Source organism: Antedon mediterranea, chromosome 8 (genome assembly GCF_964355755.1).
Source record: "Antedon mediterranea chromosome 8, ecAntMedi1.1, whole genome shotgun sequence".
NCBI classification, from domain to species: domain Eukaryota; kingdom Metazoa; phylum Echinodermata; class Crinoidea; order Comatulida; family Antedonidae; genus Antedon; species Antedon mediterranea.
Genome location: NC_092677.1, coordinates 8726508 through 8743419, shown reverse-complemented (window position 1 = coordinate 8743419; position 16912 = coordinate 8726508). Strand labels below are relative to the sequence as shown.

At 31.9% G+C, this 16912-nt stretch overlaps 1 protein-coding gene across 4 annotated transcripts in view; it reads left to right on the top strand.

The window, feature by feature from the left end:
- The first annotated feature begins 243 nt into the window (after positions 1-243).
- Positions 244-16912, top strand: part of LOC140057202 (cell adhesion molecule DSCAM-like) — a 36666-nt gene continuing 19997 nt past the window's right edge. For 3 of the 4 annotated variants that reach the window (XM_072102759.1, XM_072102757.1, XM_072102760.1), the window contains exons 1-10: positions 3827-4245; positions 8756-8902; positions 9433-9576; positions 9740-10018; positions 10201-10470; positions 10717-11013; positions 11578-11850; positions 12013-12291; positions 12635-12754; positions 13175-13345. In XM_072102759.1, coding sequence (XP_071958860.1) covers positions 3873-4245; positions 8756-8902; positions 9433-9576; positions 9740-10018; positions 10201-10470; positions 10717-11013; positions 11578-11850; positions 12013-12291; positions 12635-12754; positions 13175-13345 — 2353 coding nt within the window. In that variant the 5' untranslated portion in view covers positions 3827-3872. Of the gene's footprint in view, positions 362-3826; positions 4246-8755; positions 8903-9432; positions 9577-9739; positions 10019-10200; positions 10471-10716; positions 11014-11577; positions 11851-12012; positions 12292-12634; positions 12755-13174; positions 13346-16912 lie in introns of those variants that run through there. The other variant, XM_072102758.1, reaches the window with a different exon arrangement.

The following is a 16912-nucleotide window of genomic DNA, read 5'->3' as shown; positions in this document are numbered from 1 at the left end:
TTCCAGTGAATATAATTAATAAACTATTGTCTACTGTATCGATATGGGTGTTATAAGATGACATTGTCATAGCTGGATCAATAACACCTCAGTTTAGCCGCAGCTTCCAAAAAAGTTGTTCCAGTTGATGTTTTTGCACAATTCATCGGATGGAAAATTAGGTGTATAGCAATGTGATATAGACTCTTCATTTTGATTATTGAAATTTAAACAATCTGTATTGTTTTTGAAAAAGGAGAGATGTATATATAATTGCATTTTATACCAGCATACAATTTCCAGCTGTGCAGATAATTATTATTGTTTCAGAAGAAGTTTTCAATTTCTTGGAATAGTATGTTGTCCATACTACTTGTATTAGGTAAGTCTTCTTATTGTTACGATTTTGTTTAAACCTTAAATCTCTCTAATATTTCATATACTATTGATATAAAGACACGTATTGGTGCTCTCAAAATTGTATAGAGAACGCAGCTGATTTAAAGTAGCCCTATACGTATATATGTGCGAATAAAAACGAGTGAGTACAAATAATATGTATGATTAAGTACACGCAAGCACGAGTAAGTTACGAGTACAAGTAAGTACGTATAAGTATACAAATACGAGTAATTATAGTCCCAATATTATTACACATCCAAGCAGAATAATCTGTGCTATGTATAGTAAGCTCTTATTTGTTTATGTTATTTGTACCTTGGTATTGTAATGTATTTAGTAAATTGTTGTGTTTGGCGTTTGGGAGATGTTACTGTAATTTATTTTGTAATATATGTTAAAATAAATATAAACTTTTGACCTTTAATTGTCGTCTAATGACACGACACATTTATTAGTGTCACATATTTTTACAGTTCTTGATTAAATATGTTGGTAGACATATTAATGTCAAACTAGATTAAATTTACACAGTAAAATAGTTTTATTAGAAAGCAGTACATTATACAGGTTTCTAAACTGATACGTTATGTATTATAACTCCTATTCCTGTGCCTATTTTGTTTGTACAACTTGGATTTTGACGAAACTTGTAAACATGTTACTGGCCTGTAACAACTAGTTCAGTTAGTTCCCTGTTTAAATTGTAGATCATTGTAATTTCTTTAAACAAAATAATGCATCATGATCAGGACTCTCGACATCTGTCAGCATCATTTTCCTTACATTTCTTATAACTTCTTTCTTCTATCATTCACTAAACTATAAACCCTTTGAATCATAACTAGACCTACTATTCCTCAGTCTCTTATTTCCTTCATACATTTCTCTCATTCATCATTATCATCATTCTAATTTTCAACTTTCTTTTTATTTCTGTCTCCCTCAGTTTTGCTGTTCATTCTCTATACTCATCATCATTCATTCTTTCTTTTTTTATTTTTTTACTCACAAATATAAATTATAAAAAAATGTAACATACAAATAATAATATTAATAATTATATCAAGGGAATGCTAAGAAATAGTTTAAAATAATCATGTTCAGCCCCTTAACATTGAAATGTAATAAATTATTATAAATAAATAAATTAACGCGACCTTTCTATGAAAATTAATATACATAAAATATTTTAATTTTTTTTAAACACACTTTCTCTCAAATATATAATTCTTTTATGAAAAAAAATAAATATTTTAAACAAACAAATAGTATGTTTTCATTCATCCTTTTTCTCTTTTTTTTTGTTTCATTTTCTCTCCACTTTCTTAATTTCTATCTCATGTCTCATATATCTAATAAACAAAGTTAGAAAATGTCATATAGTACACTGTGCAATATAAAACACGTATATAAACATAAAGTAACCGAATTCAGTATTATTTCAAAGTAACAAAAGTAACGTACTTTCAACAAGTTCTAATTTTGAATATATTTCCTTTGTGTATCTCCGTATATAAACAAATCAGTATTTATAAATGCACGTAGGCCTACAAACCCGCACACTGCTTTAAACCGTCGACCTTGTGCCCAGGCGTCAATAATATAAGTTTATACATTACAAATTCACAATGTTTTACTTTCCTAATAAGCATACAATGTACACTTATTAGCATATATTTTACTGACTTGGCAATTAATATAAAAATAAAAAATGATAAATACCAAGTGGGAATAAGATGATAATTAGTTCACTATTGCATGTGTGACCGGCAATTAAGGGAATTAAATACGTTAGGCTTGATTACTATATAAAAGACATGGCAAATAGTCCAGCTAGCTACCCGATTCTAAGCTGTCCCTTCATATACAATTTATTTGCCCAGTATCATAGGAAATTCCTGAATACAGCAACTTATTTATATCACATGACATTCAATATAAAATGATCAAATTGTAAATGTTCGGAAGTGCTTTCTGGAAAAGACATCGACGGAGAAAGTTTTATATACTGTAAGGTTCTGACTACGGGACAGCATATGCGTTATCAGAGATTACATTTATTGTTTTTTAAAATATAAATTTGGCTTTGTTCATTTTTAAATACACAATCTGTTGCCAATTATCTATAAGATGATGGCATAAAATAAAAATGGCCAAATAACAGTGTTAGCCATACTATTATCAACCAGTCAAAATCCGATTAATTAAAACTAACAACGTGTATTTAGGCCTATTAGCTAGCTAACCATGGATAAGTCAGTGAACTGAGAGATCTCAGCATTAATAGTCAAAGTTATCAAACCACTAAGATGCCAATCCAAACCAAAAATAAAAATTATTACTTTGAAGGACACGTGACAAAATAAGTTTATTCATTTTGATGGACGTGTAGGCCTAAAATTAATACATCTATTCGCCTATATTTGTTGCAGATATTGATTATTTTGGTTTTTAGCAGATGTACGTAAAAAACTGTCAATGTTTGTAAATCCTCCTATTTCATTTGTTTGCTGTTGGTTTAACTGTCAAATATTGTGTAGAGAGCACAATGTACTATTGCTAGGTTGCTGTTCGCTAATCCAGCTGCCTAACATTTGTTGAAATATAATGAACGCTTAATGCATTACCCTATAACTTGATGTATCATGAAAATTAAATTAAGAAGAAAATAATTATAATTGCATGCGATTCTTATCTACTGTACTATTGTTAAAATTATAAGAAACATACTTTAAACTAAAGCTCTGTCTACACTATCAAACTTTATGTGACAAAAATGTGTTGTGCCCATATGGACACGATGACGTCATATCACTGCCATATTAATTAGTGAAAATCACACTTTTTTTGGTCAAACAAGTTTGATAGTGTAGATAAAGCTTTAACTGTTTGGGCAGTTTCAGAATTTTCTTATAAATAGAGATTATCTGCATTTTAAGGACGATAATGATTTTACTGCAGTAACTGTATTTGGTTGTTTATTTAATTGTTAAAGCTTTAAGTAATCATAAGCACAGTTTAAAGCATCATTTTAATTTCTAATGAACTGATTTGTAGATTTAAGGTTACTGCAGTAACTACAGCTTTGCTACATTGCTACTTATTTATTTAGCTTTTATGTGTAAGAATATACACTGTTTATTGCAATGAGTGCCTTACAAAACTTCTACAATAAAAATAAAATAATACGTTACTGTAGCAAAAAATGTATTTACTGCAGTAACTGCTGTAGGAAAAATTATAAATCTAGTTATACTTTCCGTTTTGTACCAATGACCTTGTAACTATTTAATAATACTTATAATAATAAGCAGGTTTCTGTTAACTTTCTTTGTTGTGTGTGTTCTTATATAAAATCTTTCCAATTATTTTTGATGATGATGAGGATGATGATGGTGATAATGATGGCTATAAAGAGAAAGAATGATGATGTTGATAACGCTAAATGACGTCACAAATCGAATGCTCCTACTATATATCATTTTCTACAAATGTTCAAACCCACTTTTAATTATATCTTTAAAGGAATCTTTTCGCAAGCCAGGTTTTGTGTATCAGAAGAAGTAGTGGGACCAACGTTTATTGAGGAACCACCTAGCACATTTAGCTTCCTTTACATCCGTGGAGGTGAGGTGCCGTGCAGTGCTCACGGGGACCCCTCTCCAGTAGTGACATGGCATTTTCAAGACGGTACACCAGTTACTCAGATTGAGGGATTGAGAAAAGTTAACTCATTTGGATCTTTAGAATTTCCCGCCATAATTGATAGTCAGTTTGACGAGAGTATACATTCTACGGTGTACGTCTGCCACGCTAAGAATGAAGCAGGTGTTATAAGGAGTCGATATGTTACTGTTAACGGAGGTAAGATTTAAAGTAATGGTAACACTATTTCCTTTCCCTTCCCGCCCACCCTAAATACCAATTTTAGGGCCTTGGCACCAGTACGGTTTAAAACACTGATAAATAATACAATGACTAATCAACCGACTCTAGCAGACAGCCTGCAGTATTGTGTCTGTTGACAGCAACAGTCCTACATTTTCCAAAAACACCTAGATATTAACTAACACATCCGAATCTGCAGTTTTCATTAGGTTATAGATTGCAACAGACTATTGACAGTCATCAAGTTTTTACCCACGTTACTACACTTTGCATGTAGTCAAAAATGACTTCTATAGCAGGTGACTTCGTCACTTAGCCCTCTAAATATTTTCTTGTTATCTCTATCGAACTGCACGACTTTATGTGGTCTTCCTCTTCCCTTCGATTATATTCAATGCTTGTAATAAAATATAAGTGAAATAATTTATTTTATGAAAATTTTATAAAAATGTGCACAACAAAGAGAAATGTTAGGCCTATTTATTCGTAATAATATGTCAATGACCACCAGTTTCAATTTTAATAACATACATCATAACATTTTATTAGGCTACAGCAATGGCTTTTCAGTAGGCCATATCAACCTTTTTCTTTCCTCTCTTCAACCATACCATGCCCTATACACATTCTTGATCACCTTATGTATGTAATATGGTAATAAATACCAGTGAAAGAAGGTTAATAAATAATCAATAAAACAAAATAGTTACGATTTGTAATAATTATAACTAACATACGTACATACAAGGACATACGTTATTTTATGATCAATTGTGTTGTGTACCATCAAGTTTAATGTTAATAAAATCCAGGGTAGCTTTATTGCTGAAACATACATACAGTACAAGGTTCAGTTATGAAAATGCAAGTTTGCACGGTAGGGTATCCACTACAGAACACGTGTTCCAATTATCTCTAGTATGGAGATATTTTAGCTATTGCTGGGTTGTTGGTTCTCTCTCCCCTATTAGATCTATCTATGATTATTATCAAGAACATTGCTACGTTTGCATCATAAGCGTTGATAGTTATTATCTAGCCCTGTGTAGAATAATTATTTTACATTATTCCTAAAGCTTGGTTCCCACTGAGACGTCTATAGATTCGAATTGTTCATCACTTGTGATTCTTAAATTCGTTGCGCTAACGTCCCTGCGTTGCGTCCTAGTGGGAACCTAGCTTTATAAAAGCAATGCGTCAAAACCTAAATAAACACCAACCGTTAATGAGGCAGAGCCGTCAATGACTCCTTGGTAGAATCAATATCATAATTACGATCAATAAGGTTTTTAGGCGTTAGTCCAATGTTCATTCAATAGACTCGCTAGTGTATATTGGATAAGTTGAAGCTATGCCCATTGAAACGCAACAGTGTTATTAATTTCATTATGCTTATGATGTTATTAAGAATATCATTCGGTATACGGTAAAAGTTTTCACTTCTAAGGGGATTTAAATATTGGATTGGAGTTCATTTAACCGTGCTGACGCGCACTTCTCAATGTAACAGTATCGTTTGATAGTCAATTCCCAAAGCGTCGGTGAGTTCAGCCGAAAACTACACGGCAAAAAGGACAATTTCGTTTGAAAGACGACTGTGTTCTATTATAAGAGCAAATTGTACCAGATCGTAAAGACCAGATTGTAAATTCAATTCCAAAGCTCTGGAAACAGAAATTAATTAAACAAGGTATAAACACAACTAATGAAGTTGAATCCAAATTACAGACATTCATTTCTGTGAAAACGAGAAATTGTCATTATATCTATAAACACATTATATTAAAAAATGTTGAAGAGCCAATTGGAATTGAATCCAAATGGGAAAAGGAGTTTGACAACAAACTTAATTGGAAAAACCTTTTCTCAAATTTACACGCCTGTACAAATGACACTAAGCTAAAAAATGTTCAATTTAAATTTATTCATCGTATAATTTATACAAATACAATGCTATTTAAGATGTCAAAGGTCGATTCACCAATGTGTAGTTTTTGCAAGGAAAAGCAGGAAACACTGCTACATATGTTCTTTGAATGTGATCTGGTAAAGAAAATTTGGGAAAATGTAAAACAATATATGTATCGAAATATCAACAATAACTTAATTATCACCAAAGAAAGTATATGTTTTGGTTTTGGAAAAACACACAGTGATGCAAACATTTTAATTTTAATTACAAAGTGGTACATATTTAGTTGCAAAATCAAAAAACAATTACTTAATTATAATCATTTATTTCACATTTACCAAAAATACAAGGCAACCATATTATTAGCAAAATGATTATTATTAAGTGTATTTTTGCGATACATTATTTTTTTTTCTTTAATTTCTTTACTCTCTTATTTTTGAGAGAGTATTATATCGTTTTAATAGTTACGTTGCCTTTATATATTAATTTTGTATTATGTATGTGATGAAATGAAATAAAAAAAAAATAAATTAAAAAAAAAAAATATTATAAGAGCAAATTATACTTAATTCTTAAAGTGAACTTAGTCTTCATATTCAACTAATTTGTTCCATCCTTTTTTTACCTCGAGGTCTAACACTTTTATCCTGGAATTATTAAACGTATTTAAAGTTTATGTTCATTTTTTTCTTGTAAAATTACAATATAAAAGAAAAAAATATTACAAGCTATATCAAATGAAGGCGCTTTACGGAGCGAATTCACTCAATTTTAATTCTAATCATAATTAGTAGATCTACCTGTATTTAGAGCAAACAATACAACTCTCTGTTTGAAATGTTGGTTTATGTTTATTGTCGAAAAAGTTAAATTACAATAACAATACTATGCCGACCATTAAAATATAACAATATTTTTTGTTAATATTAATATAATTTATTAATATTAACAAAACAATATTAATACCACAAAAAATACGAAATGTAATTCGTAAAACAATTCAATTAATGAGATATAAGTGTTACTGAATATAATTCAAATCGAACAATTATTGTGCTTCCATTAAACAAGGCAATATATGGCTGCAGTCGCATGCTCAAATTTGAGCAGTGTTTACCGACCGACCAACCGACCGACATAGTGAGCTGTAGAGTCGCGGTTTTATTGTTGTATATTTTATTTTATCTCGAACTAATAAATTAAAACGTCTTCCTTGAAATACTCCTATTAATGAGAAAACATTATTAAGCGGACATTATGGGGTTTCAGAATGATTTCATGGATATTTTTTGTGCAAAGCGCTTATAAACATATGTGTATTAAGAATAAAGACAAACATTTTTATTATTGTTTTAACACTATAAGGCCAACCTGTATTTGGGGACACTGAATACAGTTACTACTCTTACTCTAATTTGTAATAAATGAAGTCAAATAGCATACTAATAATTATAATATATCTACAGAAAAAGGACATGGTACTTTAATACAGTTAATTAAGTACACATCCCCTTTTTCATTTTATAGGTCTATTCTGTATGCGGCGAGTTCAATAGATCTAATTAGAGTAATTATTCGAATAGGCTATCCTAATTATATTAAATATCCAAATATCAGTGTTAGCATAACCAAATTAATATTCAAGCCTAATTAAAATGTTTTAACGTGTAGGCCTACTTTCTGCATGAGTGCGTAAAGAGCCCACTAAAGCTCTGTCTACACAGAAAAAATAGTGATGTACCAATAATATGAACGTCACATAACTAGCGTATTTGGGCACATCACTACTGTATTTGGGCACATCAAACTATTTTCTGTCAAACTAATTTTTAGTGTAGACAGATCTTAGACGGCACTTACAAGAAAAAAACTCTGAAATGTGACCTTTCATTTGAGGACACTTTCACGTGTGAAAAGTGAAGCAAAACGTTTTAGCACTGCACACTACGGCCAATATCTGTTCAAGAGACACGTCTATTACTTTTTTATAGTTTATATGAACAGTAGAAGAATAATAGAAATACAACATACATCATGAGAAACAAGATTTGTAGAAGTGCGGAGTATACCCAACACAATACCCGAAGGGATGTCCCCTGAATCGCATTGTTAAAACAGAGTTCTAATATAGCTTATTATATGCATGACTTCTAGTCTAAATCAAAGTTTTAGTTAACTTAAAGTTTTAAACCAGAAGAATAATATGGTTGCATGTAATAAGGGTGTGATCCCTTGCCCTCAAGTGAGTGTTCACAGTATTTTTCGCGGGCACAGGGCACACAAGCCCGAACACACAGACACTTCAAGAGGATTGTCAGCAAACTTGTACATAGTGAAAGATCGAGGACAAAGATAGAAACAAATTATATAGTTCGACTAAAATGTTTTCAAATTTATCTTTCGCGGAATATCTGAGACAGCCGGCGTAAGTAACCAGGAAGGTTATTTTCACAAAAGTGTTTACATTTATATCGATGTGTATAGATATTCACTGTATTTATACAACATTTACCTACAATAAGAACCCCATACATAATGTTTTGTAAAATACTATTGTTTTCTTTTATTCAGTTCCGTCACAGTCGTACAGCATATCACTACACGATGAGGTTGCCATGCGCGGAAACACAGTTGTGTTCAAATGTGATATACCAAGTTTTGTCAAAGACTACGTTGAGGTGACGTCATGGACACGAGACAATATTCAAATTGAAGCAGGTAGAGCACGTTATTTAGGCCAATATAAATGTTAAAATATCAGCAATTGCCATTGATTACCATTTTGATAGAACTTGGAACAATTATCTAACAATTTAATTCCGTTGGAAATATGACATTCTGTACTGACATGACGCCTTTAAAGTGCGATTACTCAAAAATAATAACTAATATAAAACAAAAAGTTTGGTTTGTTAAATAGTTTACTTACTTGTTTACTTGTTTCCGAAGCTCAGCAATGCTGGGTCCGGATTCGAGGCTAGGCTATGCCCATAAGCCCCTCTTGATAATTACATCAACTCTTGAATATGGCGCAAATTTAAGAGGGTGGTTGGACCATGCCCGTTCAAGACCGGACTTAAATTGATTGGTTGATCTTGAAGCTACTACATCCTCCGATAACGAATTCCATAATATAATAGCTTTTCGACCAAATGAGTCCCTCATCCAATTTGTGCGTGAGAACTTAAATAGTTAGATCTTATGAAAATCAATTCAATATTATCAATACAATGCATTTTATGTTTTAGGAGGACGTTATAGTATTCTTCAAACTGGTGAGCTGCATATACGTGAACTGACGTCAGAGGATGGACAATTTACGTACCGTTGTAACGTACGAGATACGTTCATTGGACGCAACGTTGAAGCACAAGCTACGTTGACTGTAGTGGGTATGTAAGATAGTAAAGTTTAGCTTAATTCATTTTCCTCCTTAAATACACGCAACATACGGATCATCTGGCTTGTCTTATGTTATAATGTTGCTAATTACGAATGAACCAGTTTGTTTTAGCAAGATAATGCCAAAGTATGAATGCAATGTATTTCTTCCAGACCCCGTGAATGCAAGACCTCGTGTCATTAACAGTCAGGCCAGTTTGACAAGTCAGGTTGGTGAAACGGTTGAGATCCCGTGCGTTGCAAGTGGTTACCCGTCACCATCCTACTCTTGGAGGAAGAATGGTATCAATCTTGATCAAGAAACTCGAATGAGCATGCGTGGTGGGAATCTTGTAATAGGAGATATTCGTATTTCTGATGAAGGAGATTATACATGCGAAGTTACAAATAGTATTGGAACAGAAACTGCGAATGTGCATTTAAGTGTAAGAGGTGAGTAAAAGGGAAGAATAGCCGACAATAAGTACGGTAAGCTAGGTCTATATATTTTAAAAAATCTTCAGGACCTTTTCATTAGAAAAATCTCCAAAGTTCTACACACTATATCTTGAAATAAATCAAACAATTCGTGAATAAAATATAGACTTATTGTGATACGTAACTTTTTTTTTCAGAATCTATTCATGTGTATTTCTATCCTCATCAACGAACCGTTGATATTGGTGACTCCGCGTACTTTAACTGTTCCGTCACCGGTCATCCTATCGATACGGTCACGTGGTATAAAGACGCAACGTTATTGGACGGTCTACCAGGAGTAACTATTTTTGATAATGGGACCATGATGGTGGATGAGATGAGAAGAGGTGATCAGGGAATGTATCAATGTGTAGCAGGAAACAGATGGGAATTCCAGGAAGCAACTATGCAATTGTCACTCGGTGGTAGGAAAAATAGTTTTCATATCAATAAATCCTGTCCTATTTTCTCAAATTTGTAAGCTTCTAACATATTCGCTTTCCAAAAAACAACATTATTGTATTATCATAATTTAGAAGAAAGAATGGTTTAGTAGTAAAACTTTCCGTGACTTAAACAAAAATTAAATTAATAATCTTGGTTGTCCAGAAACCTATTCTTCAACAATGAATGTGCTGTTTTGTATATTATGGCTATTATATTTCATATAGCTGCTGCTCCATCTATTGTCGATGGATTTGAAAAGGAGCTTCTCCATCCGGGTCCAGACATCCACCTAATGTGCATAATTGCTGGTAATCCATCTCCCACTGTAACTTGGTATCTGGACGATGAACAGGTTATCCAAAACAAACGCATCGCCATAAACCAAGTAATAAACGGTGATCGAGATGTAGTGAGTTACTTAAATATTACAAGATCCAAAGTTCAAGATGGTGGAACTTACGGTTGCCAGGCAACGAATATAAACGGGGAAGTTTACTATGAGGCTAGGATAAATATATATGGTAAGTTGAATCAAGGTTTTGTAAATAAACCTAATGACTAATAATACATATTGACCACTTATGACTCTATATGACTGATTATATACAATAAATATATCGATCTAATAAAGAAAACGATGTTAAGTTGCATGGTTACTTGCATCACAGATATGTAAAAAGTGTTTATTCATCCAACACCTGCCACAACCAAATTAATAATACATATTATGACCATAATATTATATTATTATTAGTATATATAGGCCTATATATAATTTTTAAACATTGTGTAACGATTATCATACTTTAGTTTTTAGCTGTAAGAACAATTGAAATAAATAACGATTTGAATAATATACATACTGACAAAATTGGATTCTCTTTCTCAACATTTCTATTTTGACACGAATACGCATTTAAAAGTCCACTAATACAAACTACTCTTATTTTTGTCATTACCTGATGCACATATTGACCTTTCTGATTCTGCTATCAGTTGATGTTGCCAGTGGAACGGAGGCCTGTTCCATTGCATCAGGCTTACTCTGTACCAATAATTTAACTGAGCTATTCTTTCTTTGACAGGTGCACCTATGATAAGAAATTTCAGGAACCTGACTGCTGTTGCTGGTGACATTATGGATGTCCGCTGCATTGCTACAGGCTATCCAATTGAGAACATCCGATGGTACCAGGGCGATGATCTTCTGCCATCAAATGACCGCCAGACGATCGAAGCAGACGGCACATTGGTGGTTAGTAACGTCAAAAAAGGATCGGACGAAGGAAAATATTTTTGTGAAGTTGATAATGGACTCGGACAGTCAGATAGAAAAAGCGTGTATATAGATGTGTTAGGTAAGCTCTGTAACCGTATACTAACTGCTATAGGCCTACTGTATATATTTTCGAGTATAGATCTAATGCGAGCGTCAATATTTTATTTTGGGAATTTACTGAATAGACCTAATACATTCAATTGCAATGAGTAACGCAATATTTTTCATTTGTCAATGTTAGTACCACCGAAAATAGGAGAGATGCCAAAGATGCACTTGTCGGAGGGAGACCGAATGCAAATGTTCTGTTCAGTTATCAGTGGAGACACACCAATATCAATTTCATGGCTAAAAGACGAACATCCTATACCAGCTAGCAGTGACCTAATAATTCAAAACGTTGGTACAAGCAGTATGATATATACTGATGCCGTAACAACCGATTTGGCGGGAAATTATACATGTGTTGCGAACAACAGTGCTGCAACCGTCACGTATACAAATGAAATATTCATATTTGGTATGCATCTCTGTTATGTTTCTTCTATTTGTATATTTCTTTTGCACGTTACACCATTCTCATGTATTCGTTTCGAATCGTTGTTTTTGTTGAGGAGGACCAACAAACTATGCCTATTGGTTGATGACGTCACAAAATCTCGAGATCCCTGTATTTTTCACTATATTATGCCGAAATATTAATAGTGCGCTGTCGCTCCCGGCATTTTGTCCTATTTTTTAAATCTTATTTATTTTTGTATTTTAGCCACTTTTTGTATGAAGTTGGTTCAATCAATAAATATGAATCTTAAATTTTTAAAAATCTGTTTAAATATTAAAACAACGTTGAAATTATTTTATAGTTCCTCCCAGGTTTATTGTGTATCCAGTTGATACAAACGTTATATTAAACCACACAGCAACACTGCATTGCAATGCTAGTGGCTATCCTGAACCAGACATAACGTGGAAACGAACATTAGGTAATGTATTTAGGTGTAAGCCTAATTTTAAATTATCTTAAAATAACAATCATTATGTCCCAATTAAACTCTCAACTATTATCAGAAAAGATTCACTGTATGATCATTTTATAATATTATTATATATGATATTCAATGCATACGCCTTTTGACATTATATTTAGGGGACACTTTACACTTCACTCATGTGAAACGAACAAAGGGCGATGTGTTATATGTTAACACTGTGTTAACTTATATTCAGAGGACATCCATATCAAAAGGGCAGCTTTTTGGGTACCGAATGTGTTTCCTTACTGGGTTAAAGTTATAGCATGCTCCATCCGCCGCGAAACTAATATTAGTGATTTTAACATTTAACTTAAGTCAGGTACAAAAAAGGCAATTGTTTTTCAATTAAATCAAATACGTTTTAAACAGATTTTGCAGGATCCAACTTTGTTGAAATAAAGGAAGATGACAGGATATCAGTGAAAGAAAACGGAGATCTTGTAATAAAAGAGTCAACAGAAGACGACGATGGGCGGTACTTATGCAGCATTAATAACACACGTGGAGAAGATAGTCGTACTGCATTGCTTGTTGTTTACAGTAAGTCACTCTCAAATTTATCCTACTGCAGTTACTGCAGTAAGTACATTTACTGCAATAACTTAGTTATAGTTTCAATATAGAAGTTTATAAGGCAGTAACTGCAATAAACTCAAAGAAGCTTCTTCCTAAATAATTAAGGTAACAAACATGGTCACAAAAATGTATTACAACTGCAGTAACCTTAAATCTACAAATTATTTGATGTATACTAAAATAATACCATAATATAGGTATGTAGTAATTACATAATATTTAATTTTATAATCTTCAAATCAAATCCAATCCACATGTGACAAAGATATACAATAAAATAAAATAAATAAAACCAATCCTTCATTTCAATTCTTCAAAAAATACAACCATAGAATATTACATGTAAAAGAATGGAAATAAAAAAATAATATCTACCAGCATAATTGTAATTACCGATTTCGTAGCATAAGTTTTAAACACGTTTTATTTATTGTCAATATACACGCAAGCAATCACATGACAACTCCACAAAGCGATGATTTATATTGTTTATGATCATGTTAATAACAAATTATATGGACAATATTACTTTCTATAATATAGGCCTTTCTATGAATAGTGTGTAGTACGACACAAAGTATCAATTATTTTTTACCATACCATATTTGGCCAAAATATTAGAAACTAAATTAGAACCGTAAAAATAAAAGATCCTTAAGTATATTACTCCTATGTCTGATAGTTCAGGGAACTATATCATTTAATTGGCGCCTTTGGACTCTTTATTTTTTATGTCACTATGCTATAAAATGGATGATTTTGATTAGATAAATGGCACGTATGAGGTGATATAGTAAATAGAAAAAAAAATAAAAGGATAAAGGTTAACAGTGGTAATTAAAAGAGTTCGAGAGAATTGCCACGTTTGGGGAGTTGTTTTTTTCAATTTTCAATTTCATCGACATTTTTATTCCATAATCAAAATAAAAACATATACAAATACAATACAAATAATAAGATAATGGAATGGGATACAAAATAAGCACAAGTGCTTTAAGCATGTAACCCTAACAAAAAAATCAAACAATTAGTACAAACAAAAAGAACAAACCAAAATAACATAATGTGATTTACTTAACTTAAATATTTCTATTGTTATAATATTGCTTTAATCTCTGTTTAAACAAACTTAAAGTGGGGGATTGTTTTATATAGTCTGTTAAATTGTTCCAAATATGTGTTCCTTGGTAGGAAATACATTGCTGTCCGACTTTGGTGCGTTTTAGTTGTGGACAGTAGTTTGACCTGTTTCTAGTTGAGTAATTATGGAATGAGGCAGATGTACTAAATAAGTTATTAAATGATTCAGGTAATAGATTATGTTTATATTGATACATAAATATAGCAGTGTGTTTTGTATAAAGGTCAAAAATATTTAATGTTTGGGTTGAAATAAAAAGTGGATGAGAAGGATGCATAAAATGAACATGACAAATATTTCTAAGTGCTTTTTTCTGGAGAATATGTATACGGTTTAAGTTTGTAGCAGAAGTAGCACCCCATACTGTGATAGCATACGTTATTCTAGGTAATATAAGTGCATTGTATACCGTTAACAAGATTTTACTTGATAACATAGACTTCACTTTGTTTAAGACACCAATTATTCTAGAAATACTGTTTGCTACCTCATTTACATGAAAATTAAACGATAAAGTTTCATCCAGAAATAAGCCTAGAAATTTAACTTCAGTAGCTTTTACTATACATTCATTTCCCATCCTCAATTCTAGTGAGGTAGTGTCAGCTGACTTATTTCTAGCCTTAAATATAACATATTTTGATTTGTTTACATTTAGCGTTAATTTGTTAGCAATAAACCAGTCCGAAAGTATAGATAACTCCTGGTTCATTGTATCAAAAGCTTGAGTAATATCATTGTGACTATAAAACACATTTGTGTCATCTGCATACATAATCATGTCTACATGGTTACATGCTAGACTAATATCATTAATGAATATAAGAAATAATAATGGACCCAATATGGATCCCTGAGGAACTCCAGTGTTTACTCTCATTTTACTAGATGCAGTATTAACAATAAATGTGTATTGTAGTCTTTTTTTAAGATAGTTTGAGAACCAGTTTAGCGGAACTCCTCTTATACCATAAAATCTTAACTTATCTAATAATATATCATGATCGATTGTATCAAACGCTTTTGATAAATCAAGGAAAACTCCTAGTGTGAACTCTTTATTCTCAATAGCGTTTGTGATTTTTTCAATCGATTGTATTAAAGCATGACTAGTTGAATGGTGTTGTCTAAATCCATACTGTGTTTTACTCAGTACGTTATATTTTGAGAGGTAACAAATCGTTTGATCATACACAATCCTCTCAAATATTTTGGAAAAAAGGGGTAAAATGGAAATAGGCCGATAATTATTTATATCGGAGATGTCACCATTCTTAAATACCGGGATAACTTTAGCAATTTTTATATCAGCCGGGACACAGCCCGATGATAATGACGTATTAATAATATGCAATAAAGGTTTTAAAATAAACGGGGAAGCAGATTTTATGAGTTGGGCACTTATACCATCATGGCCAGGAGAAGTATTCTTTGTGTTTTTAATATAGTGGTTAAGTTCATGTTCAGTAACAGGCTTAAAAAACATTGAAGAGGTAAAATTTCCCTTTAAGAAAGTTCTGTGGGTGATTTCTTCATTTTGAGATTCATGCCTAAATTTATTATTTAGTTTTTCTCCAATATTAATAAAAAAAGAGTTGAATGCATCAGCTTTCTCATCATTATCAGAGAAAGTCTCAGTACCCAATTTTATTTTTGTAGGCAAATTGGTAGTCTTTTTCCTACCCATTATATCATTTAGGATTGTCCACGTTTTTTTAATATCTTGTTTATTTCGTTCAAACTGGACCATATAATATTCTTTTTTCCGATTTCTAATAGTAGTGGTTAACTTGTTTCTAAAATGTATGTACGTACTTTTATTAGTAGTGGTGTTATTTTGTTTGTACTTTTTATATAATTTATGTTTTTGAGAGATAGCTCTGGCAATTTCAGCTGTGATCCAAGGAGATTTTAACTTGTTCGCCTTATTTCTAATTCGTTTTAAAGGGAAACAATTATCAATTGTTTTATTTAAAGTGTTTGTAAAATTTTGATAAGCAACATTCGCATTATTTGAGAATAGCACATCATTCCACTGATTACTTTGTAATTCTTGCAAAAAATACTCCGTTTGTTGAGGAGAGTATTGTCGTTTATATACAAATCGAGGATATTGCTTATTATGTTTTTCCAAAGTATCTACACAGAATATTGGGAAGTGATCAGAAATATCAGTAATAAGTATTCCACTTTTAAGGGACGTAGTAAAAGAATCGATGTTGCAATAAATGTTATCAATTATTGAAGCACAATTATCGGATATTCTAGTAGGACTTTTTATGATTGGCTGAAATGACTGAGAAAATATTGTGTCTAAGTGTGATTGGATAGTGTTGTCGGTAGATTGTTGGAGTAAGTTTATGTTATAGTCTCCCACAAGGTAAGCTTTC